This window comes from Antechinus flavipes, chromosome 4, assembly GCF_016432865.1.
Source record: "Antechinus flavipes isolate AdamAnt ecotype Samford, QLD, Australia chromosome 4, AdamAnt_v2, whole genome shotgun sequence".
NCBI lineage: Eukaryota > Metazoa > Chordata > Mammalia > Dasyuromorphia > Dasyuridae > Antechinus > Antechinus flavipes.
Genome location: NC_067401.1, coordinates 119,097,809 through 119,125,685, shown reverse-complemented (window position 1 = coordinate 119,125,685; position 27,877 = coordinate 119,097,809). Strand labels below are relative to the sequence as shown.

The 27,877-nt window shown below is 36.6% G+C and overlaps 1 protein-coding gene across 4 annotated transcripts in view; it reads right to left on the bottom strand.

Moving 5' to 3' along the window:
- Nucleotides 1-27,877, bottom strand: part of HSF5 (heat shock transcription factor 5) — a 127,897-nt gene that overhangs the window by 7,085 nt on the left and 92,935 nt on the right. For all 4 annotated transcript variants that reach the window (XM_051994173.1, XM_051994176.1, XM_051994175.1 and 1 more), the window contains one exon: nucleotides 3,818-3,940. In XM_051994173.1, the coding sequence (XP_051850133.1) occupies nucleotides 3,818-3,940 (123 nt within the window). The remainder of the gene's footprint in view (nucleotides 1-3,817; nucleotides 3,941-27,877) is intronic.

The window sequence follows — 27,877 nt, the reverse complement described above, 5'->3', positions numbered from 1 at the left end:
TCTGTGACATCACTTGGTGTTTTCTTGGCAAAGAGCCTGAGTGGTTTGCCATTTCCTTCTCTAGATCATTTTACAGATGAGGAAACTGAGACAAACAAGGCCAAATGATTTGCCCTGGGTCACACAGGTAGTAAGTGTCTGAGGCCAGATATGAACTCATGAAATTAAATTTTAAATCCCATCTTTTACAGGAATCCTTCTCTAACCCCTCTTAATTCCAGTGCTTTCCCTCAATATCCTATTTCTCTTGTAAACAGCTTACTTTATAAAAAATTGTTTGCATGTTGTCATTCCCAATCAGATTATGAGCTCCTTGAAGGCAGGACACACTGTATTTTGCCTGATTTTGTGTCCTTTGCAACTTCACCCACAAGAAGTCCTCAAGATCTAGGCCCTATATAGCAACACTGCTTCCTCAAAGGAACATTCTCATTACAAGTCCCCGAAGCAGGAGTAACTCACAGTTTCTCTGTCTTTTCCAGGGATGAGATTTGGGAGATCTGGGCTCTTGAGAGGCCAACTTCTCCTTAAGAGCAGAGCCCAGGTCCTAATTTTTTAAGTGGTACTTTGAGAACCTAGGACAACTTTGCTATTAGACTCTTTCCTTCCCCCTTCTATAATCCTACAACAGTCCACCTTAAAAGACTCTCTCTTCTTCCACATATTCACCTGTCTCCCTTACACATACACTGCTTAGCCTTGGAACTCTGCCAGGCCTGTGAGCCCTTTCCTTGGCTTCAATTCAAGATAACTTAAAGAAGTCTACATTCTTAGCTCTGTCCCCTAACCCTTGTCAGTTAGAGGAGACTCTAGAGGAGTCTAGAGGAGACAAGGAGAAAGGCAAATGAAAAGACATTTCTACCAGATAATGATGAAAGGAAACTCATTTTCCTGACATAAAAAAGACAAAGAGGAAGAGAAAGAATAATAAAACTAAACCCTCCAGTACATGGAAGTTTTTTTTGATGGGGATATAGGGAGGAGGAGGAATTTATAGAGTATTGCCAGAGTGAATGTAATAAGTCCCAACTCCTCCCACTTCAGTAGATGGCTCTTTCCATCACTACTAGTCAGTTTATATGCTAGAACAAATAATTTTATCTCAATGATATCTTAGTTCCATGGATTCCTTAGATCAATTGCCTTACAGGAGCTGCTAGCTATGTGGTCTGAGGTTTCCTTAGCAGCAGAGAAAGAGTTAACCTAAATGTAAGGGGTGGTGGCAGGAAGAGAAGCAGAGTATGGGGCTAGAATTTACTTACACTTTTTTTTTCTTCCAGCTCTTTGATCTCTGTGTCCCAGGAAGAGCCTGTCAGGGCAGGTCTCTTGCCAGGCAGGCTCCACCAGGCTTTCCTCTCCCCTAAGGGGGGCCCCTTAGTGCCAGCAGCCTCTGGGCAAAGGAGCCTAGGGGTAAGGGGAGGGGGATACCTAGGCAATACTCTCCAGGACAAGAAAGAGTATAAGAAAGAAAGCATCTTCTTAATCTCACCCACTCAATTCCTCCCAAGACAGGGAGCACGTGGCCTGTCCCAATTCCTCTCTCCCAAGACAAGGGCTCAGAAAGTCAACAGCCTGGAAAGTCACAAAATGCTACACTAAGAGTAAAAGAGCTAATTTAGTTCAGCCCACTGCCTCCAGACACTAAGCTATTTTGGCAAAAAAGGAAAATCTCCAGATTTCAAAAGCTTCCCAGGAAGAAGATTCCTTAGGTATTCCTGGCAGATCTCCCTCATTTCAGTTAATCTATAACTCCAAAATTTAGCTTGGATCAGTCTAAGGATCTAATCAACCTTAAGGAAATGGGATGTCTGGAGTAATATAGATAGATCAAGAACCAGCAACTAGGAAAAAATGAGAAATTCCATTAGGAACATTATGACTCTAGGGCATATTAAAGGAATCAGTCAAGCACCAAACCTACCCAGGTTTCTGTCTTCCCTTAGACTACTCAGGAATAAACAGGTTTGAGGAGTCATCTTATAGGTCTAATAAACAGGATTCCTGGGTCCTGCCTGCATTTCCTATCATTACCCTCAAGATGACATTCCATCTAGGCTGTATGGACTAGGCAATAGATGAAGGTATACTAAGACAGAACTACACAAGGGGGAAGGCACAGTCTTCTAAAGATTTCCTTACCATCCCCACCCTTCTCTTTGAAGGGTTGGGGTAAAGAACAGTAGAAAGTAATTATTGCAACGTTCAAACGTCCCAGCCCATTACAGCCCATAATTACAAAGTAGTAAAAAACGATCAAAGAGACTAGGATGTTTGCCAAGAGGCAAAAACAAACAGGACTTTCAGGTAGTGGATTCTCCAGGCCCAGGTTTGAGGAAAAATGCCAATTTTGGTGACAGATGGCAGCAAGTGACTGGCATTTGTGGATGCATAAAGCAATCAATTTCCACATCCTCCCAAAAGTGCCCAAGCAATCTCCTTGGTTTCTTGTAGAAGTAACTAATATTGGAATGAAGTCATTAAAGACATCAAAGAGGTGAGGGATAGGGGAAGAGAAGGGAAAGAATGAATCCTCTAAAGAGACATGGGAATGGAAGTTAAAAAATTAAAATGCAGATTCATAGGTCCTCCTCAAGATGGAAGATAATTTTGCTTTCACACACTAATTTTAGTGACAGCCTCTCCAGAAAAAGTACAATTAGAGCCCAGCCCACCAAAGTAACAAAGAGAGTTGCTTGGCAACCTCCAGCATTAGTTAGTGACCAGACCAAGGAAGAGCACAGAACATGATTCAAGACCAGTGGGCCAGTTCCTTTATTTTTCTACTTTTACAAATGCAAAAGTGTAAAATTCCTTCATTTCTGAGGAAGTATATTGCATTCACCTTATACAGACTCACTAATAACACTCTACCAAAATGATATTACTTCTTTTTTACCCCATGATTCTGCCCAACTTATCCTACACTACATCACTTTTGGCACAAAGTATAATGTCTCAGACTCAAGTTATCCCTCTACAATGCACTTTGGATTTTGACTAACTTTACAGACTATTAAACAAAGACAACTGAATATAATCTAAAAAACTTAGTCCTAAATCCCACTTTAAACCCTACTGGCCACTTATCAGTCTTCTGGGCCCAACTGGGCTAGGCATGGACAATGCATAGAGTAGATTTTGATTCCTAAAGATTTTTTAAAACCCCATTAGGAATCAGTCTTTTCCTCTAAATTACTATAGCATTTTAATCACATGATTCTTGTTGTATAATATCTGTCTTAGTTACTTGTAAAATTTTATTATTTCACTTACTAGATTATAGTATATAATAGGAAAGTGCCTGTTTTACACCTTTTTGTATCTCTATAATATCCTGTATGTAACAGGTGCTAAAAATTAGTTTTCTAAGTTAGTGAATTATAGTCTGAAATTTTTAAATATGGGAAACAAAATGCTAAGAGATGATGATGCTTCCAGCAAGCAATCTGTAAATCTTATTATATAAATATCAATTATTGTTGTGATGATGATGATAATGATGATGGTTCTAAGCAAGGAGAGGGTGGAGATCCAATGTGAAATCATGTCTCATCTTTGGCAGTTCTATGGAAAGAAACATGGAGCTCTCTCTCAGAAGACAGGTCAATGAATGGCTACCTCTTAATTCCAGCTATGGGATAAGTATAGCAGAAAGTCTTGAGCATGAAACTGGGGAAAGTGATTGACTGAATTAATGGAAGATAATGATTTCTGGAGATCCAGGTGGAGCCATATAGCATGTGATTCTCTCAAAACTAGGAAAATTCCAAGCACATTGCTTATGTTATAGCCCTTGCCCTCTGTATCATTACTTTACCTTGCTGGCCAATGATAGACAGGGACGGGGGGCTCTCCTTGGACTCTCCAGCTTGACAATGCTTATGAAACCAGGTTCCAGGTTGTCGTCATCACTGGCGTTGCATAGGTAAAGAGGATGGGACTGCAAGAACAGAAAGACAAATAATTTAGGGAAGTTTTGGCAGTCATTAGGAAGAAACATAAATTTCAAATCCTTTGATCTTATAACCCTCCCTCATCCTCAGGAGTCTGAAGTCTTGAAGAAACTTTGTTTATATTCTTTGTAAGCAGTGTGAACACTCTGATAAAAAGAAGTGTCATTCTGATGGTGTGATCTGGGATTTGGAAGCAAAAATGGAAAAGGAGAAAGGCACCAAAAATGATAGGGGTTAGGTAAGGAGTCAGTGGCAGAGTAGTTTTACCTCAAGAACTCTCTTTGTTCTATAATCTTCTCTCTCTCTCTCTCCTCTATCTCTTCCTCTCTCCTCTCCCCTCTCCCCCTCCCTCTCTCCTCCTCTCTCTCTCCCTTTCCCTTCTCCCTTCTCTCCTCTTCCCTTCTCTCCTCTCTCCCCCCTCTCCTCTCCTCTCTCTCTCTCTCTTTCCTCCTCCCTCCCTCTCCCTCTCTCTCCAAATAAAGCAAGCACTCAATGCCTAAATCGTGTTGGAATTGGTCTCGTCTCAGGAAATCCACTAGAACAGTTACCTGCCCCTCTCTGTCAAGGGTTTTTGTACTCCTCTGCTTCCTAGGGGTAATAATAACTTAAGTTTAATGAATTGACCTAGATCTAACACACCTGCCTGGAAAAATTCCAGACAACTGCCCATCCAACGTAAGGAGTCTTTCAGCTCTAGGAGGCATCTAGAAGATGCAATGGATAGAGTACTTGCTGGATCTGGAATCACCTGCAGATACTTAACTAGCTACATTAAGATCTTTAACATCAGTTTCTTCAACTGTAAAAAACTATAAAACAACACCTACTTCTCAAGAGTTATGAAGATCAAATAAGACAATAGACACTTAATAAATGCCTGTTTCCTTCCTTGCTTCCTAAGAGGGACAAACCACAACACACAATTTGCTCTGGGCCATGCAGAGCTGTTCCTAGGCTATAGGAAACTGGGTCCAGGCCTTGTATGATGAAGGATGCTAGTGGTGATGGGCAGTGATTGAATCAGAGTCAATAAAGAAGATGGCTTTGCTGGTGGAGAAAAAAGACCCTTAAACATCTCCCCTATCACGAAGACAATCTGAACACACAGTATGACCTAGAAATGTTTTATATACTAAATATCCAAAACATGGAGTTGGCTCTTAGCAAGAAATAGAGGCACTGTAGATAGCTGTTCATACTTTTACTCTCTCTAGAAATGTCTTCGATTAAAAAAAGAAAGTTTCTGGGCAGCCCTCAAATTTATGAGGATGATAATAATGACAAGCATTTGATAGTCCTTTTTATTTATTTTTCCAAAGAACTTTCCAGCTCTCAGCATCCTCACAGTGTAATATAGGATAAAAGGGACTTTTAATTTTTGCCCTCAGCATTTAGAGGCTAGAGAAAAGCTAGTATCTTTGCTCCTTTTAGAAAAATAAGCTGACTCAGGAAGACTGGAGAAGGTTGATGGTAGTAATGACGTGATATATACCAGCAGAGAGATTCCCCAAGGAAAGCCAACTCCTCTGTGAGGAATATGACTCAGTGGTAAAATAGATCAGTCAGGACTCCTCATTCCCTGTGGCCTGGGAGCGCCAACTGAGTTTGGGGTGTGAGGAGACGCTAGGGCAGAACCCCTCGAGATTCTGGTACTGAGTTGATCCCCTGAGGCAAACAAGGAAGATGGTACTAAACCTGCCAAAGCTTGTACCAGCAGAGAATGGCCACTGGGCACTTAAGGTTCAGATTTAGATTTGAGGATGGTGTATGAAGGGCCTGCCCTCCAGCAAAAAACTAGGGCTTATGGAGCAAAGGCAAGACAAAAAGACATTAAGTAGGGGACCAGAACCTTATATGATTAGGCTGATTCACTGACTACAGCAGTTAATATGGACTTTTACCAACATCTCTAAACAATTCATACATTTATCTGGCAGAATCTTCTAGATGAGTCAATTCCTAGATGGAATCCTGTATATTTGGAGAATAAAACAGGGCCTTAGTTCTTAATCCTTAATAGCTGAGGAAATATATTGTGTTAGAGGAAAAGCATATCACAGATTTTTTTAAACATAAAGCAAATATACGACAGGACTCTCCTGGGTACATAATGACTCCCAGGAAGAAAAAAATCAAGTGTTTTTTCTTCTTTGTGCCCCAAGGTCTCTAAATAATGAAGATGCAAACATGATTTCCACATTGGGCAATCTGTCCTCCCAATGACACCAAAACACAGCCAAGAAAAATGACAAGGGGAAGTGAAGTTGGCAAAATGGGCTCTAGTCATCAGCACAGGATGGGGGCCAAAAATACCTTTCCATTTTCAAAGACTAGAAGGAGCTTTTGGAACTCTATGGACTAAAGATTCCTCTGATAGATCATTTAAAAGGTCATAATGGTTAGGAAGTCACCAATTTCCAGGACTTGTCAGAATAGGCAAGTTAAGAGGGCTCAACTAGGTGGAAGGACCTGGCTCATATACAGCTCCCACAGCCTATTTAACTATTCAAATACTATATATTCCCCTTTGTCCTATGCTTTTTTCTTTGTTCTTTTCAGGCTCAGGTCTGTACTCTTTGATTTGTTTGACTGCTCCTTTAACTCACTTTCTGTCCTATTCTCCTTAGTAGCTCAGGAACCTAGCTTCATAAGGCTTTTTCTGTTACTTGAACCAATCACTCATTCCTCCACGGCTAACATTATCATAAATATACGGTGAATACATATAATTCACAAAACTATCTGGGACATCTCATTAGCTATGGTGACTTCCCAAGAGGCTCACCCCTCTTAAACCCCACTAAACAAGTTCTTCCAGTTAGCTTGCCAATTTCTTCTCATCATGTGATCTTGTTACCTCCTCACAAAAGGGTACTCTTGGACTCAGCTGAGCCCCAACCCTAATACTGATCTTATTTTGGTCTTACAGCCTAGTCTCTTCTCCAGACATCCTCTTAAAAGGGATTCTCCAATATCTTATCTTTTTCTCCCCCTTTTCTTGCAATGATCTAATAGTTCTCTGATTTCAACAGAGATATTCATGTGGGCCTCAAATAGGTGACTTTACTGCCTACCACAATTATTCTGCTATAATCACAAATATCGGCTTTTCATCAAAGGCACTTTTCTGTTTTTCTCTTCTCAGAATTTGTATTGTCACCACTCTAAACTTCCATTACTTAAACTTAGAGCTGCTTGTCTTCTATCATTTAGCAAGACACACCAAAACCAAAGAGAAGTCCTACATCAGGCAGTTAAGAAACAAACTCTCTTCCAACAACAACAAAAAAATCGCTTTGAGCAATAAACAAGAAAATCAGTCAAAGCTCAGTCACATCATTTAGCCTTTTGCTTAAAAGAGTTCAATCCTCCCTATTTATCTGGTATACCACTTGGAAGTTACTAGAAAGCCTATACCTCAATAAGTAAGCTGTTATAACTTACACTTGTTACATTAAATTTTATATCAATAAACTGTGAGAGCTAATCCTAGATAGATTACAGTCTTCATTTTCACAATTTATTAAACATGGAAGGAAATATAACTCCAAGCAGGAGTGGCAGGTAAAATAGAAGAAAATTTATTATTATAAGGATTTCTATACAATTTGATAAATTCAGAGACTTGCTAGGCAGTCATGTGGGATGTAAAAATGCAGTGGTAATAAAATGATATGCCAGAGCCCAATAAGGAATAAGGTAACAAAATGGAAGGTGGGATACAAAGAACATATTTCAATGCTTTGCAATACTGTAGGCACTCAAAAAGTATTGTTGAAAAAAATGACATGCTAATTTACCACATCATATTCTAGAAGACACTGGGGCAGAGCTAACAGAACTGGGTTCAGTAATCCTAAAACCTGTTATTATAGAATCATAAAATTCTACAGAGCTAGGAGGGGCCCTAGAGATCATCTAAGCCAACACCCTATTTTTACAGATGAGGAAATTGAAGTCCTAAGAGGTGAAAATACCCAAATAGCTAAATGGCAGTCAGACTAGGACTGGGGTTCTTAAGAGGGGATCTGTGAATTTTTAAAAATATTTGATAACTAATTCAATTTTATTTCCTTTTAATTTTATATATTTAATTTTATGCATTTTAAATCATTATTCTGAGAAGGGATCCATTATATTTTATTGGACTGCTTCCAGGTTAAGTATCTCTGATCTCTTAAGATTTCAGATTCAATATTTTCTCTCACCATACTATTCATTCTATTGCTATACATAGAAACAGGTGAAAGAAAGGGAATGGGGAAAAAAAAGACAAGTACAAGTATTCATTAATCTATCCTATCCCTATTTATCCCAATATTCCTTATAAGACCTTTTTAAATCATAAGCAGATTTGAATTAACTTTCTCCTAAGACTCACTCATGCCTTATGTTTTTTTCTTTCTAGTAGCCTCAATTACCCACCCCACCCAGAATTTCTCTCTCTCATCTATTCTTCTAGCCACAACAAAGGTAGCCCGACCCAGAAGCAGTGCTTAAGATATACTTTCCTAGTATGTAGACTGGAGTTAGAAAGATCAAATTATTTCCTGAAATCAAGGAGCACAGAAGCTGTGGTCCTATAAGCTACCATCAAGTCTCTCTTCTCTGAGGCTTTGTTTGATATTTGTTTAAGTTTTCTCAATTCATTCATTAATTTCCTGGACAATGTGCCCAAACTTTGCCACAAAACCATTTGTCTTCATTTTGTTTTTTTGTTTGTTTGTTTGTTTTTGCTACCCCACACTCCACCAGACTCCTTTCTTTGGGTTCTCCAAAGGATGGCAGGAGTTCCAAGAGAAAGCTAAATTCCCTCAAGCAAAGAGGAAATAAATAGGAAGTGGTAGTTAGGGCTACCAATCTGGGTTTGATTTGAAATTAGCTGAAAAATCAGGCCACATAACTTTGAAAATAGAGAAAAGTATAAAGAATCTAATCTACCCCGGGCAGAATAAGTACCTAAATATGTTCCCAAATGGATAGGTATTTTCTCAGATTAGCCAAAATTGTGCCCTATAACTGCTACTTGTTCAAAATAATAATAATAATAATAATAATAATAATATTCACAGAAAGTCCATCCAAGTCTATGTTAGCTCTTTTTGGAAGCATGGCTCCAAATTAAACTGCCAAGTCCTCAGGATCATGAAAATCTAAGAGGAACCACTAGCGATTTATATAAGAAATCTTCCACCAGCCAAGGTATTATGTGTGATTCAAAACTTGATATCTAGCTAGATATATCACTCTTCCAGGTAGATGAGCAATGAATCCATTTCTCTCACTGAGCTTAATCTGAAAAGGCAAATCATCTTTAGGCCCCTCATCTGGATAGACATTATTTCCAAAGAGCTAAACTTAAAGGTTGAGGCCCTGAAGTCATACCCCAGAACAGACTGGTGGCACTGCTAGCATTAACATAAACTCCATACTTCTCAAAGAAGGCTTTGGGTTGGGCCCTTTTGAGGTACAAAGTTCAATTACTCTTACCATAAGGAGACAGTTAATTGGGTTTCTACACTTAATCAAATGTATTGTATTTGCAAATATCCCTGAAAACACTTAAGTTTTAGATCTATTCTTCTATTATAGACTCTCTCATAAAAAGAATGAAGAATATTTTGAAATTTTTTGAGGTAAAAGTCTCTCATGTTTGCGGTTGTTCTTTAAAAATAAAACAGAAAGGTTTCTTTCCAAAGAGATCAAAACAAAAAGAAAAGGACCTTTATGTATAAAAATATACAGCTCTTTTTGTGGTGGTAAAGAATTGGAAATTGAAGAAAGCCTACCAATTGGGGAATGGCTAAACAAGCTGTGGTATATAATTGTAATGGAATACTATTTAGAATGATGATATCTAAGAAATAATAGGATTGTTTCAGAAAAATCTAGAAAGATTTATATGAACTAATTCAAAGTATAGTGATCAGAAACTTGAAAACGCTTGAAAAAACATAGTAACAGAAATATTGAAATGATGATTAACTATTAAAGACAGCAACTAATCAATATAATGATCCAAGACAATCCAAAACTCACAATAAATACTGTCTATATAACTCAAAAGAAAACTGATGAACTCTGACCAAAGCATAATTTTTCACTTATTTTATCTTGATTTTTTCCAACATAGCTAACATGAAAATATGTTATGACTTCATATGTGTAATTGATGTCAAATTGACAGCCTTCTTAATGGGGGGAGGAGGGACTTGAGGGAGGGACAGATTTATCTCTCTTATCAGAGAGGTGATGCACTTAAAATGCAAAGTAAGGCAGGCATTTTTGGATGTAAGGAATTAATTTTGCTAAAAACAAACATACATTTGTAATGAAGGTTTAAAATTTTTGTTGTTCATTTGGTGGCAGGAAGAGTTGAGAGGGAAGAGATATAATACAATACAATTAAAAATACTTTTAGAAATGCAATAAAAATAAATGAAAATGGAACTCAAAAAATATTTATGACTACCATTTACAGAAAGAACATCAAAATAATTAAAACTGAAGCTGTGAAATCATAAAGACTAAGTTTGGTCCTAACAGAGGACAAAACTCTTCTCTGCAGTGTGAAAGACTACATGTAACAACTCAATTTTTTTTTCCTATTTTGGTTATTTATATTAAACCATTTTTCTTCCTCTTTTTCATTCTATTAGATGATATGGTTCTCTTGGAAGGGAAGAATGGATTGGACAATGCAGTTGACATGAAAACAAAGAAAATTATATTTTAAAATATTTGGATTAAGGTACTAGCATTTCAAAACTAAGAAATAAAATCGATTTACTCTGTGATTAAGAAGCAAAAGGAATGAAACCTCAGTCACATCATTTACCTAACTATATTATCTAGCCTATCAATTTATAACCAATAACTTTCAGGCATCCCTAATGTATCATAGTTGTTGGTTTTGGTCCATTTTTGAAGAAGTCCAGCAGTATCACAGGTGATGAATTGCACATGAATTGGATTTAAGTGAGGCATAGTTGTGCAAAGTCATCAGGCTCACTCTCTTCCACAGACATCAAAATCCAGTGGCAGGACCAAAGTCAGCATACCAGGGAAGATTCCAGATGCAGGGGATGACCTGGATTTCTCTGATGCCTGACCAATCTCTAAGCACTCCAAATGTCAGCCATCTTTGCAGCCAACTGCTGCAAACTGTTTTCATCTGCCCATTCTGCAAATCTTCACATACTTGGGGTCAGACATCTCCCAAACTCGCCTACAGATTTTAATTATTCCATTGTATATATTGTTCATTCAATCTCATCATCTCACTTAAAAGTGTGAAGTATCAGGATGGCTTTAGGAATTCTGGGTTTAGCTTTGGTTCTGTTCCATAATATTGCCTATCTAAATTGTAGCCTTGGCTGCATAGGACTGTAAAAACATCTTTTTAGCCAATTTCTCTTCCTAGTAACCTAGTAACACTGATGGGACTGGGAATTAAAGGATAACAGATTTAGATTTAGACCTAACAGGGCCAGCAAAGGAGACAGACAGTAAGACAGATGGGGAGAGACACTACCACTTCAATGAATTCCATGTTAGCCCAAGGGAAGGCTGAGTTGATTTTAAAAGCCAATTACTCAATGTTTACATCCATTCATTAAGATTGGGCAGTGGACCTAAAGATAAGGAGTTCAAATGCAGTTCAAAACTCATAACTTATCTGAATTTCCTAATTCCCAAAGGATTCATTAACTGTTCATGGAATGTCCCATTCATTAAATCCATAAGTAAATGCAGAACACAATGCTATTTAGCTATTTGACAAGATTGAATTTCATCTTCACAATAAACTTTTTCTCCCCCTGAGGTGACTTGCCCAGATCACACAGCTAGGAAGTGTTTGTGTCTGAAATCACATTTGAACCCAGGTCTTCCTGACTTCAGGGCTGGTGCTCTATCGACTACTCCGCCTAACTGCCCCTCACAATAAACTTCTGAAGTTGAATCAATCCACAAGCAATATTTATTAAATGCCTAGAACTGTATTACAGGCATTGGAGACTGAAAAGATAAAAATAAAAATTTCTAATTTTAAGGATTTACATTTTACTATAGGGGAAACATACATATAGTAAGCAAACACAAAATGTATACAAAGAAACTGGGGGAGGAAGAACAAAGGCCTCAAGGAGGAAGCAACACTTGCAATGAGTTTTGAAAGGAGCTGGGGATTTAAAGAGATGGAATTAAAATAGAATGAATGGGAGGGCACCCTGAGCACAAAGAGAGGAAAAAGAATGATAAAAGAGTAATAATTATTAAGCCACTTTAGTAGGAAAATAAAATTTGTGAGGAAAAGTAATGTGTGATGAGCCCAGAACAATAGTATTTTAAACCTAGAGCAGCTCTCTAAACAATGCAGTGATATGGAACATATGTACAGTATATCCATAAATACACATGTTAACTTTTCAAATTTAAACAAAATACACATGTTAACTTTTCAAATTTAAACATTAAGTGCAACACACAAATCTGTGACGCTAACAGTAATTTATTACAATCTCTTTTCTGGTGTTGTGACTTAGTGATTTAGTGATTTAGTTGGCAAGCCAAAAGGCCACCTCAAGTCAAAGGTATGTTCAAACTATTTCAGATATCTCCTTGTCTATTTTTATGTACTATGAATTTTTGTATTTTTACCCCCTTGTTTTTCTTGCTAAGCACAGATGGGAAAAAGTTCTGATAAAGAAGGAAGAATCTTTGCAATATATCAAGCTGGCTCTGCAGAACAACAATTCGTGTTTGTTTTTGTCAGGAGATAGAGGTGCCACCTCGCCTACCTAGACTGAGTGGGTGAGGGAAGTACTTAAGTCAGGGAGGGGAGCCAAATTCCTGGGTTGGGAAGCCACAGGTCAATGAGGATCAATGGCGGTACTTCTGATTTATACACTGTATCAAGGTACAAAGCAGCACTGCCCTTTGCCCCTGCCCCTTATTTCTGTAATGCTAATAGAGTCTATCTTCCTAAACTAAAACTATTATTTAGCATTGACACAGCATTTTTGTATTAGCAAAGTGTTTTATAATTATTTATTAGCTATTAATTGCCCATTCCTTCTCCCACCCCACCTAAATCCCCATATCAAACTAACCATCTCAAATTAATTAAACACAGATTGTTTAAAGAGACTAAGCAATTGGATTACCTAATTCGGAATTTCAAGCCCAGGATTTATTCTACTAACTGAACTAATAGAGATTTTCAAAAGTCAAATAGGTAATACACAAAAAGTAGAGGAAAAGCAAAATCACTTACCTTACAGATAACTTCTCTCTTAAAAAAAAAACATCACACAGATTTGAGCTAGACTTCATACAAATGTTATTTCTATTTCTGAAAATAAAATTTGTTTGAGCTTCATACAGTTAAAAAAAAACCTGAAGCATATATATATTTAAACAAACAACTCTCTTCAGTGAAGAATAATGGACCCAGCAGACCAGCTAAAGCAAAACCAAAAAAAGTGTAGGTCCTATACCCTAAGTCAACAGGTCACATGATTAAGAAAAGAAAATTAGAACAATCACTTCAAATATGTCCCAATTTCTCCTCAAATTTTTCTCCTTCCTTTGATCCCATAAAACTGCTCATTCTCCTTTTCAACACACCTATCTGATAGAATGTTTCCTTATATCTTTTGTTCTTCCTTTTTTATCTTAAACACAATTACAAAATAGTTCCTTCATCTTCTAAGTCAGTCTGTCCCTTGGCCATCAACTACCATTCCAAATCCATCAATTGCCACCATTCTCCTAAATTCTAGTCCTGAATTTTCAACCACTTACTGAGTAGTGTCTCAGATTCAATGTGTCCAAAATTGAATTTATCTTGCTAATTAAATCAGCTTTCATCAACTTCCCCATTTCTTTTCATGGCACCACTACATGTTCTCTCCTTTTATAACCAAATCACTTACTAATTTTTGTCACTTCTACCTCTACAATTTTAAAAAATAATTTTAAATTCTCTACAATGTCTCATCCATCGGTTCACCTTTTTTTTTTTTTCTCATTTCAGTGCCACCACTCTAATTCAAAAGCCTATTTTGTTTCATTTTTTAATAGTTTTCTAAACATTCTCTGCCTGGTGTCTTTTCTTCCTGCACACCTGCCAAATAGCTTGCTGATCACGTTATTAGAATTGTTTAAAACTACTGAAGATTTTTATTTCTTTTTTTTTTTTTCCCTGAGACAATTGGGGTTAAATAACTTACCCAGAGTCACAAAGCCAGGAAGTGTTAAGTATCTCGAGCAAGATTTAAACTCAGGTCCTCCTGACTTCCTGGGTTGGTGATCTATCCACTATACCAACTAGTTATTTCTTAACGAATTAAATCCAATCTTCTTAGCTTCACATCCAAAGAACTTTATAATTAAGACTTTACCACCTGTTCCTCCTACATGCTCCAGTCAAACCGGACAACAGTTTTTTTTAAATCTGGGCTTTCCAGAATCTGTTATTCTTTCAACCTGGAGGAGCTTTCTCCTATTATTTATCTCTGCCAATTGTAGTCTTATCTATCCCTTTTAAAATTTTCATAAGCATTTGTTTTCTTTCATGGAGAATTCCAAATCCCTCCCCTCAACATTCTAAAAAATTATTACTAAAACATGCACAAGAAATATAATCTAGCAAAACAAATTTCCATAGTGGCCATATCCAGAAATAAATTCTTTATTCCACATTTTAAGTCTATCACCTCTCCAAGTATCTCCTATTTATCTTTCAAAAATCATCTCAAGTGCATGACTGCCATGATTTCACACGTTTTATCCTGCTCTTTTAGTGGGAGAAAAAAATCCTCCCATGGGACTCCAAGGCTTCCAAACTCCAAGTTTCTTATGGGCAGAGTCTCTTGTCATTCATTTTTATATCTCAGATAGTACTTACTTTTTTATTTCAAAGCCAATTCTCTAGCCACTGTTGGAGAATATACTTCCCATCTATCTGTGAACAACTGGTTGGATGATCTTGTTCGAGTCACAAACTTTCAATAACTCAGGCAATCCTCTAAAACTACAAACAACAAGCCCTGAGTTGTGATGAGTATCTCTCATCCCAGTTACCAGGTTAATTCTGAATCTTCCTTAGTTATGAAATGCAGTGAGCCAATCTGGTTGTGTCTTAATAGATGTGACTGCTCAGATCAAAAAAGGAGCAATAGCAGGACTGGGCCCTAGAAGGGCTCCTACTATATTTCTAGCTTGGGCAAAATAGATTGTTTAAAATAAATATACACACACACACACATAGACCTTATAATACAGTACTTTTCAACACTGGTATAGGAAGTCTTCAAGAAGAGCTCCTTATGATGATGAAACTTGTTTCCTCTACCACTACCACCCCAAAGAATATGTAGTTGTTAAACAAATGAATGAAAATATCTTGAGCTCAGGGTTTTTCAGAAGTTTCTTTGATGGGATACTTAGTCCCCAATGAGCTCATTTCTGGAAGAAAATTCCAAGAATTTAAGTTTTTAAAAATGAACCAATTCAAATTCAGCCCATCAGAACTGTCTTTGTGTGGAACACCATAGCTAACTTATGATTACTGATGAGTTGATACTGTTATTTAGTCCTCACAGAAATAGGAAAGAAAATTCAAATTTAGATCATACATCTAGAATTGGAAGAGAATGACTAATTCAAACCTTTCATTTTATGATGAGGAAACTGGACCAAAAGAAGGTTAGTGACATATTGGAGGGTCATATAAGCATTTTCAGAAGCAAGATTTAAACCTACAACCTCTGACTCTGAAAGAGTCACTACTCTTTCTGCTGTACCACACTGCATCCATACCATTTTGGAAGCTCACAAGTTTTGAGCCAGGCTAAGCTAAGAGGCAATCATGCTTTGGCCAACTTTCACCTGATAATGTATTTCCTTTTGGCCCAGTTGGTGAAAAGGTAATAAGCACATGACATCATCTACTAGAGTGACTTGAACCCAAGGTAGTCTCATGGTGCCATATAATGTGGCACTAAGTTTCTGAATCACTTACCACAGGTACAAATACTTCCTCAGCTCCAATAAAAATCATTCTATCTGCCACTGCCATTGACAGAGTATGTTTAAGCCTTCTTTACTTCCCTTTGCTTTTTTTTTTTTTAAATTTTTTTGGGGGGAAAGAGAATGAGAGAAGGGGGAAGGTGGTTGAGTTTGTACAGATTTCTGTAATAGAGCATTTATACGAGTAACTTAATCAAGACACTGTGTCTATCTTTACAAGTTTTACCTCAAAAAGTAATCTAGAATCATAAATCTGGAGCTAGAAGATATATAGGAAGTCATTTTCCCTACAATATACAGTTGCTAAAGTTGCTTCCTTATCACGCATAGAATGCTTTCTCTATCAACAGATTGTTCCCTCTGTCAATCCCACTCTTTCACTTATTTCAATCTCTGTCTCTGTTTCTTTCTATTTCCTTCTCTCTCTGTTCCCCATTTTCCCACACACACCCCTTCCCCTTTCCCTTCTAAGCTCATTTCCATCTGATCCCTTCTACTCAATCTGCTTTTCGGAATCTTCTCCCAGATCATTCTCTTTAACTTCTCCTAGATCCTTCTAACTTTAGATGACACTCAAGAGTGCTTCTGTTCTGGGACCTCTTCTCTGCTTCATTATGTGATCTTATCAGTTCCCATGGTTTTAATTACCATTCTCAAATCATCTTATCCTGCTCCAATCATCAAATGCTGTTGTCCAGTAGACCTCTTAATATCCAAAACAGAACTTATTTATCTTTCTCCCAAATCCTCCCTCTCCTAATGTCCCTGGTTACTATGGAGGACAATACTATCCCCTCCACATTCCTCAGTCTCATAACTTGGATGTCATCCTGGACTCCTCATTCTCACTACCTCCCACCCCCATCTCAACTGTTGTTAAGTCTAATCTTATTCACCAGAACTTTAGTACAAGTCCTCATCACATTTTAATTACTCTAACAGCCTGCTGGTGAATCAGCCAATCTCAAGTCTCTCCCCACTTCACTCCATCCTTCATTCAGCCTCTAAAATAATTTTCCTAAAATGCAAATCTGATTATGTTATTCCTCTTATACAATAAACTCCGTTGACTTCCTTTTTCCTTCTAGGAACAACTACAAAACCGTTCTGTTCCTCATTCAAAGCCCTCCTAACCTAGTCCTAATTCTACCTTTTCAGTTTCCTTATACTTTACTCCCCAACATGTACTCTTTAATCCAGGGGCACTTACCCCTTGGCCGTTCCATGAACACCATTTCTCAGTTCTGGGCACTCTTTCTGGCTGAAACCTATGCTTGGAATCTGCTCCCTTCTTCCCTCCAACTACTGAGCTCCTTGGCTCCCTTTAAGTCCCAAATTAAATCTTTTATAAGAATCTCATCTAAATAAATTGGAAGAGCATAGGATAGTTTAGCTCTCAGACCTGTGGAAGAGGGAGGAATTTATGACCAAAGAAGAACTAGAGATCACTATTGCCCACAACATAGAAAATTTTGATTATATCAAATTGAAAAGTTTTTGTACAAACAAAACAAATGCAAACAAGATTAGAAGGGAAACAATAAACTGGGAAAACATTTTTACAATCAAAGGTTCTGATAAAGGCCTCATTTCCAAAATATATAGAGAATTGACCCTAATCTATAAGAAATCAAACCATTCTCTAATTGATAAATGGTCAAAGGATATGAACAGACAATTCTCAGACGAAGAAATTGAAACTATTTATAGACATATGAAAATATGCTCCAAATCATTATTAATCAGAGAAATGCAAATTAAGACAACTCTGAGATACCACTACACACCTGTCAGATTGGCTAGAATGATAGGGAAAGATAATGGGGAATGTTGGAGGGGATGTGGGAAAACAGGGACACTGATACATTGTTGGTGGAATTGTGAACACATCCAGCCATTCTGGAGAGCAATTTGGAATTATGCTCAAAAAGTTATCAAGCTGTGCATACCCTTTGATCCAGCAGTGTTTCTACTGGGCTTATACCCCAAAGAGATACTAAAGAAAGGAAAGGGACCTGTATGTGCCAAAATGTTTGTGGCAGCCCTGTTTGTAGTGGCTAGAAGCTGGAAAATGAAAGGATGTCCATCAATTGGAGAATGGTTGAGTAAATTGTGGTATATGAATGTTATGGAATATTATTGTTCTGTAAGGAACGACCAGCAGGATAAATACAGAGAGGACTGGTGAGACTTACATGAACTGATGCTGAGTGAAATGAGCAGAACCAGGAATTCATTATATACCTCAACAACGATATTGTTTGAGGATGTATTCTGATGGAAGTGGACCTCTTTGATAAAGAGAGCCTTAATTGATCAAAGATGGACAGAAGCAGCTACACTCAGAGAAAGAACACTGGGAAATGAATATAAACTGCTTGCATTTATGTTTTTCTTCTCGGGTTATTTATACCTTCTGAATTCAATTCTCCCTGTGCAACAAGAAAACTGTTTGGTTCTGCACACATATATTGTATCTAGGATATAGTGCAACCCATTCAACATGTAAAGGACTCTTGCCATCTGGGGGAAGGGGTGGAGGGAGGGAGGGGAAAAATCGGAACAGAAGTGAATGCAAGGGATAATGCTGTAAAAAATTACCCTGGCATGCGTTCTATCAATAAAAAATTATTTAAAAACCTAACCCCTCTACATTTCAATGCTTCCCCTTTTTAAATTATCTATTTATAATATGCTACTTTGTTTATCTGTTTGCATGTTGTCTCTCTCATTAGATTGTAAGAACCTTAAGAGCAAAGACTGTCTTTTGCTTCTCTTTGTATTATAATAGTGCCTGGTACACAGTAGGTGCTACATGTTTTATTGAATTGGTATGTCATAAATATCACTCATCTTTTAGTGTTTGGTGGCAAGATATACAGGAATCACCTGAGGTGGCATATAGATATGCTGCACAGACATACTTAAAATAATTCCCAGCGACTAATCAGTGAAGGTCCTGAAGGAGGCCAATTAATCATCAATAACAATAATAATTACCATTTACATAGATAGCACCTACCAGGGTGCTAAGTACTTTGTAACTATTATCTCATTTGATCCTTATGATCTTGTGAGTTAAGTGCTCTTATTATTATTCTTATTTTATAGTTGAAGAAACTGTAAAGTAACCTGTCCAAGGTCTCACAGCTAATATTATCTGAAGCTGTCTTTAAACTCAGGTTTTCCTGACTCTAGGCCTAGCATTCTAATCAGTATACTATCTATATGCCTACCTTTAGAGTTTGCCCACGAAATTTTACTGAACATATACTATATTTCCAGATGGTGGTATGGGAGATATCAAAATAGTCACTTTACTGAGGGAAACTAGCTTTATTAAAAGAGAAAGACACACAAAAAATTAGATAATCAAATGCTAACTTGTGTGACAGAGATATATTTACAGAGAAAGCAGGGGGAGGTGAACTGAGCTTGAGAAGACTAAGATTTTGTAGAGGAGGAATAATTTGAGCTGGGACTTGAATTCAATCCAAACAAACATTTATCAAATGTTATATTCAAGGCATGGGACCAAATTCACATGAATATGAAGACAAAAAATTAAAAAGTCCTAGCACTTGAAGCATTTATAGTCTACTGAGGTTTGATAAGGAAGAGATAAAGGAGGAGAACCTCATGAGAAAAGAAATAGTGGCAGGAATGATGATGACACACAGAGAGACAACAAAGACACTGGCTTATTTTAAAAGTGGGCTTTATATTGGAGGGATGAGGGAGATAAACTTAAAAGGGAAGATAAAGCCAGCTCACCAAGGATTTTAAAGATCAGGGTGAAAAATTAAGCCAATGGATGGTACCATTGGATTATCTGAAAGCCTCCCCCCCCACACACACACACAAGAATTTGGATACCATTTTTCAAGAAATCAAAGAAAAAAAATTACCCAGATTTCTTAGAACCAGAGGACAAAATGAACACAATAATAACTCACTTACCAATTCAAAGATAACTTAAAATAAAAATTTCCAGTTAACAATACAACCAAACTCTAGAAATTCTTAAAAAAAAAAAGTTAATAGAAAAAAAATCAAGAATTAAGGAGTCACACTCAGGATTATACAAGATTTAGTAGCAGTGAAATAAAAGAATGGCAAGCTTGGAACACTATATTACAGAAAGCAAAGGATATCTGCTTACAAACAAAATTAACTTACTTAGTGAAACTAAGTATAATCCTTTGGGAGAAAAATGGATCTTAAATGAAACGGAACATTTTCAAGCATTCCCGATGAAGCTCTTTTTCGATACAAAGACTGGAGTTAAGAGAAATGTAAAAAGCTAAACATAAATGAAAAAACCATAAGGGGACTATACAAGGATGAACTATTTGTATTTTAATATGGGAATGTATGTCCCTTCAGAACTGAATCATCATCAGGGTTTACACAGAGAAAGAGTGTTTTTTTGTTTTGTTTTGTTTTACATTTCAATCATTAAGAAAGGGAAGAGACAGGGAATACATTGGAAGGAAGAGAAAAAGTATAGAAAATTATTTAACATAATTTGGGTGTACCAAGTAGAATAAAGACCAGGGAAAACGGGTAAAAACTTTCATCTGAAGTTGTTAAAAGAGGGGAAAATACACATATAATTGGGTGCAGAAATATTATGCTTAACAACAGGAAGGAAATCAGCAGGAGGGAGTAAGAGGGAAGATAGATTAAGTGGGAAATAATTGTAAGCAAAACAAACTCTAATAGAAAGAAACTTGAACAGGAATTTAAGAGAAAATAAAGCATGAGAATTTGTGATGGGACTCAGAATGAAGAAAAGGGCAAAGGACAGAAAAAATAAATGCATCAAACAGAGGTCTGGTGTTGAAGACCCTCCTTACCACCCTTTTATATATAAAAAGGAGACAGGAAATTCTAAGCAACACAATAACCAACCATAATTCCAGAGGGCTTTTGATGAAATATGATACCTCTTTTAACAGAAAGGTGATGAACTGATTCATGGTACAAAGTGAAACTTATATTCCTCTTTGGACAGGGTCAATTTTACTATTACTATATATATATTTGTTACAAGTGTAGGGTAACAATCAGAGATAAGAAGATTTCAGTGGAATCAAAATTTGAGTCAGGTGATTTTCCCAAGAGTAAAGTCAGCATTTTTCTTAAAATAGCTATCATGAGACCTTCTTTCAAGTCCCTTTTACCTCTGAAATTCAGTGATTCTATTCTACACAAATAGAATATTCCTACAAACAGCCAGTTACCTAACTGCCATGAACAAGTGAAAAAGATAAAGCAACACGAATTCAGTTATTTTGTGAATTGTATGCTTTTGATAGGGCAACTGGGAAAAGTTTCATGACTACTATAATGTAATATGACTATGAGGCAGAGACAAGTAATTTTCTTGACAGAAGCAGCTAACTGATGCTGCATAATAAGACCAAATAAATAAAAGAAAAATTAAGCTATCAGAATCTAGGTTTCCAAATTTTCAGGTTACAATTTTTAGCTTCATTAATCTAAACTGACTCCTGGGCCAGGCTCAAATTCAGTAAAGAAAACGATCATTCCAAAAAGACAAAATAGAAGAGAAGATGCCATATCAAATGGTATTTCTCCTTCCCCCCACTCCACCCTCAAATGTAACAACAAAGAAAGTGAGAAGCATAGGCTCAAACAGTTAGTGAGCAAGTTCACTATCACATTGGATAGTTCAAATTTTTCTGGAGATGATATCTCATGGCTCTATCATATTACTTCAGTGGAAGTTTACTCTTTGGTCCCCTATCTTGCCATGTCCTCTCTTTCTTACAATTTTAAAAATTGGTCTACTAATGCTTGAAAAAGATTCCACCTTATTCCAATCCTTGCTTATTGAAATCCTTCATGAGATCATAGCTGAGATTTGGAAGGGATCATCACTAAAGTCATCTAGTCCAACTCCTCCATTTTAAAACTGAAGAAATTGAAGACCAGAGATTAAATTACTTGTCTAGTGTGTCACAGACGTATTAATTGGCAGAGTTGGGATTAGATCCTTCCTTGCTTTCAAAGCCCAGCCCAGGTGCTACAAGAAACTTTCAATGAGCTCTCCTAATAGAAGGAAATCTCAAATGACTCATGCCATTATAGTTAATTTTATTATAATTTTGTGTGATAATTATTTGTGTAGCAGCAATATAGTAGAGCAGAAAAAAGTCCTGATCGTAAGCACCCTTGCATGTTTCTGAGCCTGTTTCCTCACTTGTAAAAATGATATCAAACAAATGAAAAATATATATGAAAAAGACCTGGGGATTTTAGGTACAAGCTTAATAATAATATCAACAGGGTCATAGGTCACAAAGCATACTAAAATATATTCAATACTCATACTAAAAATGTTCAAATTTCATTCTTAGAAGAAATGTTCGAAATCATACTCTGTCCTGATCAGATCACATATGAAACATTCTGTTCAATTCTAGACCCATTTTTACAGAGGATTTTCACATCCTAGAATATGTTTAAAGAATGATGAGGATATCTGAAACCATAAGATGTCAGGAGCAACTGAAGGAAATGAGTATGTTTAATTTGGAGGAAATTCTTATGTGTTGTGAAGGGTGGGGGGAGGATACTAATAGCTGCCTTACAAATATGTAAAGAGCTATCAGAGAGAACAAAATTCTTCTACCTTCTCAATTAGCAATGCCTAGTTATGCTCTGGTCCCATCCCAGACACTAGAGAACAAAGTTGCTCAGGACAGTTACCTATGTAGTTTTGCAATCTTCAGATCAGTAAAATATAAGGGGAAAGTTTAAACAAAGTTCAACAAGTATGAATATATTATGACCCTCATGGCAACCAAGAAGAGAAAACCAGTTTTGGTGAGAGGGAAAGAGAAAGGAGGAGAAGAAGTTGCAGAGACAGTTGATCTAGAAAAAACTACCTAATAAAATTTGCAATTTGTGTTGTCAAAAAATATTCTTAACAGGGTTAGCAAGCTTTCTCAGTTTTTATCCTACTTGAACCCTATGCACCTAAATCTACCCTCTCTCCCTCCTATAGAATGTGTACACTCTCACTCACACTCACACTCTCTCAACTCTCTGTCTCTATCTCTTTCTCTCCTCTCTCCTCATTTTCTTTCTACCTCTGTAATCTTCTACCTTCTCAATTAGCAATGCCTAGTTATGCTCTGGCCCCATCCCAGACACCAGAGAACAAAGCTGCTCAGGACAGTTACCTATGTAGCTTTGCATTCTTCAGATCAGTAAAATATAAAGGGAAAGTTTAAACTAAGTTCAACAAGTTCAATATGAATATATTATGACCCTCATGGCAACTTAGTGAAAAATAATGAGTTTACATTTATTTGGATGACAATTTAACAATTATAAAGTACTTTAACATCACTATCTCATTTGATCCTGTGACACATTTGATCCTATTACTCCTCTACTATCTGCTATATTGCAGAAAGAGTTTATTTATTAAACCAAGGTCATAATGCTACAGAGAAATGGGACATGACTCCACATTGTATGACCTGCCCAGTGTTCTGTCCATTCCTCACACATACCTAAAAGTGGTAACAGAAAAGAAGTGGAAACCAACAAACATAGGAAAGGGAATGAGGGAAAGCCTGCTTGTTTTTACGTCAAAAATAATCATCTTTCCCTCAACACCCTGTAACTCAAAATGCTTTTTCTCTCATCTTACCTAGTATAATACTTACTGCCCATACCACTTGGGGCTTATCATTTCTAGTTATCTTTTCTACATATGAAGATCTTAACTACTCAACTGGACTTCAACTAGAAGCTTTATTTTAAGGTTAAGAATCATGCCTTATACTTAATTGTATCATCTACACCTATGACAATACTTTGCTCATAAGTGGTCACAAATACCTGGTGGCTGATTGATAAGCTGAAGAGAGACAAGGTTCAGACTATACTGAATCAAAAGGCAGAGAAGAGTTTGAGGCTGCAGAATTTAGGGGGAATTGTATAGTTAAAAAGGTTTTAGAACATGGTTATGAATAAGAAAATGAAACAGCCCTGAAAAGAATTTTTTAATTGCTGAAGAGTATCTTCTTCTTAAAGAGTTTATTCCTTGTGGACTTTTTCAGCCTCCACCAGGTGCAGAACAAAAGCTAAGTAATGATTTAGTTATTGCTGCAATGCTAAAGGTTTAAAGGTCAGGCATTCAAAGCAGGGATCCATTGTATGGCCCCAACATAGCTAGGGCTCTGGCAACTCTACACAGAGCACTATACTTCCAATCACCACAGTAGGGGCCAGTGCCCGGACGCCTGGCTTCTGAGCAACTGAGATGAAAGGCTTCTTCTAATGTAATAACTGACGGCCTCTCCAGTGCCGTTTGAACTGTTTACACACCGAGTTAACGATTACAGGCAATGTGTATCTTGGCTGAGTGCCTGAAATTCTTACCCACCCGTCAGATATTATCAAAGAGCCCTTCCATGCCTGGCTGGAGTCCTTCCAAAGCACCTCATAGAGATGCCGACACAAAAGGAGTGTTCAGAATGTGCTCTCTCATTCTCTCTCCTGAGACCTGAGCAAAAAAGCCATAGTACCAGCCCGAAGTAAGGTGCTGTGAGGCCTAAATTTCCAGGACTGCTCAGAGCTTGATCAGGGTCAGGGTTAGAGCATGGTCAAGGTCAAAAAGCCTAAATTCCTTTTGAAATTGTTCAGGAGGTGTGGTTAAAAGCTTTTTTTCATGGCTGGCAGTTTAAGAATGATTGGATAGACACTTAAATCCCTATGGGATGAAACTGAAATTTATATACAACATGCTGTTAAGGCCTAAGAACAGCAGGACTACAACTGATTTAAAGTTATTGAGGAGAATAAATTTTTTTTCCCACGAGTACAAAATAACAACACCTTTATTAATGTTGATGGGATAGTATAATTTCAATGTAGCTTAGGATTCTGTTCTTTCAAAATGTTGGGAAGAAAGGCTGAGGCCGCTTTAAAGCAATACTTATGGTAATAAAAACTGTATTCTGAGCAGCAAGTTTAACAAATCTCCCAAGCCAGGAAAAACTGTTCCTATTAAGTATTTGACTTGAATGGTATAATGCCAGGTATTCCAGTAGAAGATAATAGAGACTGTTTATGATTTATTCACTAGATTCATACTGGTCTCTTCATGAATTCTTAAAGGGTTACAAATGGCAATTCCTGTGATTTAAGATTTACAGAATATTTAAAAATTTAGAAATTAGTTACATTCCTATATCCACACCAAAACTTACCTCCTTCATCCAGTAATTTTGCTTCTTTGCTTCCACATGCCCAATGGTGTACCATGTAACTTATCACAAAACATTCTCTATAATACAATTTGAGGTCCTTTATCCATGCCTGAATATAATTATAATTACATTGTGTGTCCTTTAATTTCCCTTTCAATCTGTAATGGATGTGGTCTTCTTAAATCTCTTGTCCTAACCTGCTGTATATATGTATTGTTGTTATAAAGCAGCTATGACCCACCCTGACTATTGAGGGAAAGAAGAACTTCTCTTTGAGGAGAAGATGAATTCTATAAGGCTAATAACTCATTTGATTTTTTGAGATTCACTATAATGCTTTAAACTCTTTACAAAAAACACCACAGCAAAGATATAAGATAAATTTGTACAACATTCTCAATAGCTACTGAATTAAGTGCTACTGGACAGCTTTAAAAAAAAAAAAAATCAATCCCATGTTGCTGGATTCCTATCTACTGTGAAAGATGCCTTCTTGGCAGGGAAAAAAAAATCAAAGGTTCAACTTAATAGGCCAAGTTGTCCTTAATAACTTGAACTGACATTTCAGTCAAACTAACATCTAATAAAGGAATATTTAGAATATTTAGAGCATCACTAATTAGATCTCTAAAGGTAAAACGGCCTTAAAGTAGATAAACATCAAGTGATTTAATTCTAAAGTTAGGTATAATTCCTTATACGCTGGTCCTGTACTTTTTAATTTTCAAAAAGGGAAGTAAAGAAATTTTATTTCTCCAACTATATAGATGTTAAATGGAACAACAACAAAAAAGAAAATATAAAAAGAAATATATCTGAAATACTGAAAAACAGAGAGATGATTTGGAAAGTCATATGGGTAATGGGGAAACCAACTAAGTAGGAAGTCAGTGTGTAATATTGCAAAGACCAGTCCCTGATATGAAACATATAATAGTAGCAAGCATATTTACATAGCATATTCAAGATTACACATGAAATACTGTACATTGCTTGGAGTCCTTACTTTATAAGAGATAAAACCAGGAGAAGTTCAAAGGAGGTCAACAAAAAGATATAAGGACTTGAGAAGATGATTCACAAGGAAGGGGGGCAAGGGCCACTTAGATGACTACTTATGAGGTTAATAACAACAGGAAGGAAATAGGTGCAATAATTTTCTTTCCAGTAGGTATAAACTTCCAGCATATGCTTTTAAAAATATACTCTGGCTATCTCTTTCAACTTCAGAACTCTTAAGGAATAGATCACATTTCTCTTTCAAATTCAATCTCTCTCAACTTCAAGACAATAATTATGTACTGTCTAAATAAATAGTGTCAAGCACACTCTACCTTAGAAAGCAAAACGATTCAACCAAAAGGAAAGCATCTGTTAAGAAAGAAAGGATATCAAGGAGAAAGCAAAGTTCTTTATTAATTTTCCATCTATTGACTGGAAAAACTATTATGTGGAAAAACATTATATGTGATAGTACTTTCTCCTTCAAAAAGATTACCACCACAAATCTCTCTTTGCTTTTGGTGGTAACTAATAAATCCTAAATAGAGAAAACATAAGGAATGACTTTGAGACACCCAAATGATCAATCATAATAAAACTGGTTACCCAAAGGCTGTGAAAAGTATATTATTAATATTTGTCAAGAATATGATTCTAAGTCTCCTAGATTTAAGCACTCAAACCTCAAATTATTTCAGATTAGGGAATTAAGCCTTTAGTCAGGTACATCCAAAAACATTTGCCAGAAAAAAAATCTGTTAAATCTCTCTTCTGAATTTATGATGGACAGATCAATGCTGTGCCTCTTGACCTAGTGAAACCAGTTTTAGTTTCTTGTCAAATTAATGTGTCTCAATATTAAAATCAGAAGGTCATGAATCAAAGAGCTGGATATGCTCTTTTGGGAGAAAAATACTATTTTCAAATACTACTAAATTCAATGAAGAAAAGATATGATTGAATTCCAAGCCTGAGAGAAAGAAAAACACATCGTCTTTACAGTGGGCAGTTTTCTGGATGATGCAAACATGGTTGTTCAAAAAGAAAACTTTCCAAACAAACTATAGAAAGTATCTTAAATAATCAACATGTTATGATAAAATAAAGATCAGGAAAAAAACAAAACTGTTGCAATTTTCAGTTATTTTCTCCCATTTTCTATATTTGGTAAATTTCTCCAAACTTTCCAAGCTTTTATTTTAAAGAGGGGAAAAGGGATCTTTTTTTTTTTTTTTGATATAAAGATACAGCTGTCAACATGCCTATAACCTGGCATGATGTTGCCTGTTATAGCAGCCCAGCAGAAAACTATCTCCAAATGAACAATAGCAACAGTACAACAACCTATTCAACGAAATGATTATTTCATGCATGTATTAAATGCAGACTGTGAGCGTAGTAAAGTGCACAGCAAAGAATAACTTTTCAAGTCATCAGAATCAAACTGTTAAAATAGCTACCATAACAAACTAAGAGGAACAAGTCACACCCCATCCCCCAAAAGAACTTTTAAGGTGAGAAAAGAAAGCAAGTGGTATATTTCTTGAATGACACAGAAACAGAAAATGAGAAAAGAAAACAGGAGAAATGACTGTGAGATTAAGTTTTTTTGAACAGATCAACAAAAACACA